This window comes from Meles meles, chromosome 3 (genome assembly GCF_922984935.1).
Source record: "Meles meles chromosome 3, mMelMel3.1 paternal haplotype, whole genome shotgun sequence".
In the NCBI taxonomy this organism is placed as follows: domain Eukaryota; kingdom Metazoa; phylum Chordata; class Mammalia; order Carnivora; family Mustelidae; genus Meles; species Meles meles.
Genome location: NC_060068.1, coordinates 113,074,809 through 113,078,615, shown reverse-complemented (window position 1 = coordinate 113,078,615; position 3,807 = coordinate 113,074,809). Strand labels below are relative to the sequence as shown.

At 51.1% G+C, this 3,807-nt stretch overlaps 1 protein-coding gene across 1 annotated transcript; it reads left to right on the top strand.

The window, feature by feature from the left end:
* Nucleotides 1-1,789: 1,789 nt before the first annotated feature.
* LOC123939266 (interleukin-3-like) lies at nucleotides 1,790-3,561 on the top strand. The gene is made up of 5 exons (XM_046001164.1): nucleotides 1,790-1,948; nucleotides 2,040-2,075; nucleotides 3,112-3,204; nucleotides 3,312-3,347; nucleotides 3,457-3,561. The coding sequence occupies exons 1-5, from the start codon at nucleotides 1,790-1,792 to the stop codon at nucleotides 3,559-3,561; spliced, it is 429 nt and encodes a 142-aa protein (XP_045857120.1).
* Nucleotides 3,562-3,807: the final 246 nt, after the last annotated feature.

Below are 3,807 nucleotides of genomic sequence, written 5' to 3'. Positions count from 1 at the left end.
GAAGCAGCGGTTCTAAGGTCTAAGATGAGAGGCGCAAGGCTGGACATCAGCCTGTAAGCTTCCAAAGGAGAGGGACAGAGTCTGTTCTATTCCTAGGACTGACTTAGCAAATGCTGATAAAAGTTTGTTGAATGAATGATGCCTAGAGAGTACCTAGCTGTAAGGTTAATTGTGCGTTGTCCCATTTCACTGTGCCTTCAAGACACTCCACGTGCTTTTGTGAGGATGCTCTGGGCCCAAACCCCAAGATCTTTCCTGGCCTGTGGCTGAGCAGGGGGCCACGCTTATTGGCTACAGGCATCATTCTCAGAGCACTGCCTTGGGCCACAGCTTCCTTATCTGCCTCCCCTGCAGCCACATCCTGGTCCTTGTCTTTGCCAGATCTCTTCCCTGCTCAGAGGCCTGAAACCCCCCCAGTTCCCCTGGCTCAGCATAACCTCCTATCCTTCATCTCCCCATGCTGATTGTATCACATCTCACCCTGACCCCTGGCTCTTCCATCCCACCTCTCCTGTTCTGTCGCCCCAGTCCCAGTTATCTCAAAGAACTCTTCCCCGTGCCTTGCCACATTCACCCCTTTGCCAAAACCTCCTGTCTGGGTCTGTGTCAGGGCCTGACATGCCTCAGGGGGCAGTGGTCCCCCTCTCCCTTCAGGGGCTGCCCTTGGCTCCCCTACTCTTCTGGTTTTCCTGCCTATTCTCTAGCTGCTACTTCTCTGGTTCTCTTTGGCCTCCTCCATGATGTGTCCCTATCCTCCTCCCCACCCTGCAATCCTTTCTACCGGGTCTGTGCCTGCCAAATCCATACTCCCACACACTCGGACCCCTGCAACACAGCTCTCTGCTGTTCACCAGCCTCTTTCACTAGAAACCCACATTGAAGCCGAAAGTTGCCCTCTCCTCTCCTATGCTTCACCCCTCACAGCTTCCAGTTCCCCCTCCTAAGCCTTCCCAGGCCTGCCTCCTCCTCCTGTTTCCCAGTGACAACTGCCTTTTCCTCAAAGGCCCCATCTTCTGGTCCTGGAACCCAGTTCCTCCTTGCTACCAAAGGGACTACCCAGGGCTTGCAGCCAGGCCTCCACTAGGGGTTAAGATCCCATAACATAGGGCAGAGTCAGGCTGTCAGACCAATGAAGACAGAATGAGCATATGGTGCCTGGGCTCCATCTGTGCCCTTGCCCCAAGGAACAGAAAGTGCTAAGGAGAAGCAGCCACCCAAGGGCCATAAGGCAAACTACTGGGGGCTTTAACATCAGGAACTCAGCATTGGGGCTCACATGTGAACAGTTAGCTCTGGGACCAGCTTCCAGACAAACTCTCATCTGTTCCAGTGGCCTTCACTTGGACACCCACAAAGGACTAGGCAGTGCCAGGTAGGGTGAGCAGTAGAGGGTCAGAGCTATTCAGGGGATGGCAGGAGCAGGTGACATGGGGCAGGAGGCTTGAGGGAGCTCTGAGTCAGGCAGCCCCTCACCTGTCAGAGGTATCTTCTCACCTGTTCCCACTCTGCCCAGTGGCCCGCCCATCTCTTCTCTTTGGCAAGAGGAGGAGATAACCTCTGAGTAACTTTTTTTTTCCAAGTTTCACCGATCTCCAGTACTAGAGAGTGATGAATAAGTCTGTGGTTTGCTATGGAGGTTCCATGTCAGATAAAGATTCTTCCGACGTCCGCCCCTCTCATCGGGGTTAGGCACGCGGCCTCTGTGCATAAAAGACGGGAGACTGTGTCGGATGCTTCAGAACGCCACAAGGGACCAGGACAAGACAGAATATACCCTACCAGACTGAACATGAACAGCCTCCCCGTCCTGCACCTTCTCCTGCTCCTGCTTGGACTGCAAGCCCCGCAGGCCCAGGGGCGGTCCTTGCTGACATACCAGCCTCAGAAAAACTTCAAGATGATCAGTGAAATTATAGACATCTTAAACAGTTCACCCTCGCCTGCAGAAGTGAGTGGGATAAGGTTGGCAGAGGGCAGGGAAGGGCTAGCAGGTGTCTCAGGCCAAGAGAACTCATAGCTCTCTCCCTCTGCCCCTACAGGAAACCCTGGACCCAAATGAGACAAATGCCCTGCTGGTAAGTACTCAGCCCACACTCAGGCAACACCTGGGTCCTAACCCATTTTCTGCCTGGGTGGCTGCGGGCCTGTCACCCCACCCTGCCTAGCCTCGGTGCTTCATCTGTGCACAGGGTTTACTGTGTAGCTCACTGGGGTCTCTGTGAGATTATGTGGCACCAGTGCATAGAGTCACCAGACCTGTGTCAGATGTTAAGTGTTCAATACGTTTTCCCCTGCTGGGTCTAGAATAGGAAAATGCTGCTGCTGCCTTTTTTTTTTTTTTTTTTTTTACAAATGAAAAGGTAGCTAGCTCCCAGTGAACAATTCCAAAGGCCTTAAGCTCTTCACTTTTCAGTGGGGCAGCCTAAAATTTCCCCCATGAACTTGCCTGCTTCCTTCCTTTTCCTTCAGACACTGAATCCTGTTTCTCATGTAGACTGGCCCTGGGCATTATCATTTACACTTATTTTTCCTAGTTTCGGTTGGCTTCTATGGTTATTTTTCCTTTGTTTGTATGGTAATCGTTGGGTCTGACAAGAGGTTGGAATCTTTCCTGAGTTTATCAGAAATGTATATGCCCCTCTTTTAAGCATGTATAGTTCACAGGCTGCACCCATGTCCTGTTGGGGTTGAGATCTCTGCAATTTTCTTCCTGATTTTCTAGGAGGCTTTTTTTTAGTCAAGGCATTAATCCTGTTATCTGGCCTCTTAGCTGCAAATACTCCCCGTGGCCAGCCCTCCACCTTTTGTAGATCTTCTTTTGGGCAATGCTTTCCCCTCCAAGTGCAGAAAGATCCACCCAGGCCCTGTGTGCAGCTTACCAGGAGTCAGGGGCTCAGGGCTGAGGGAAGTAGGCCTTGCCTGGGGTGTACACTCACTTCGAGGCCTGTGCCCTTAAGGGCTTCCCAGGGAACCACCTGGGGCAAGAAGGGGACTATGGGGGATTGTCCAAGGATGTCCCTGAAAGCAGACTTGGAAAACTGGGGATGACATCAGCTATGGGAAGGCTGAACGCCAACCTTCTCCCCTTTTGTGTATTCTCGGTCCCCTTAGAACACTACCCTTCTGAGGCCAAACCTGGATGCATTCTTGAATGCTACCAAAAATTTCTACAGCAATGAATCACTTATCTGGAAAAATCTTAAGGTATGTAAAGCTGTTGAGGGTTTTGGGGATCCCTGCTCTGGCCCTGACTAGGGCCTGCTCCCTTTCCAGGTGACTCTCTGACTGTCTGCTTTGGTCTCTTCCCACAGGAATTCCTGCCACTCCTGCCGACTCCCACACCCAGGGTAAGCTAACCCCCAAGATGCCCCTGCAGGTGGTACTCTTACCCATGACCTGACTCTGAGCCCGTCATCTACTTTCCAACCTAATGCCACCCTCCTGGTTTCTTCACAGGGAGAACCAATCTATATTGAGAATAACTGGAGTGATTTCCAAAAGAAGCTGAAAAAATATCTGGAAGCCCTTGATAACTTTCTGAATTTCAAGAACAGGCACTGAGTCCTGGAATTCTCAGTCCGATGTCCTCTCTGTCTCTGGCCCCTGGATGTCAGACACAGCAGGACACCTGAACACTCTGGGGTGTCTCTCACACAGTCCAGGACTAGAGAGATTTCATTTTCTCCAGTGGAGTCAGAAGAATTGTTCATTATCTAGTTTCCGAAATGTGCTGCCCCCTTTTGGCCTTTTGTGATGATGGTCTCATTTTTATTCTATTGAAGTTATTTATTTATGTATGTTTTTATT

Excerpts from the sequence above, each read along its gene's own strand:
- LOC123939266 (XM_046001164.1), top strand. The coding sequence starts at position 1,790 with ATGAACAGCCTCCCCGTCCTGCACCTTCTCCTGCTCCTGCTTGGACTG. Across the intron at positions 2,076-3,111 it reads ATGAGACAAATGCCCTGCTG|AACACTACCCTTCTGAGGCC; the intron begins GTAAGTACTCAG and ends CGGTCCCCTTAG. Across the intron at positions 3,205-3,311 it reads TTATCTGGAAAAATCTTAAG|GAATTCCTGCCACTCCTGCC; the intron begins GTATGTAAAGCT and ends CTCTTCCCACAG.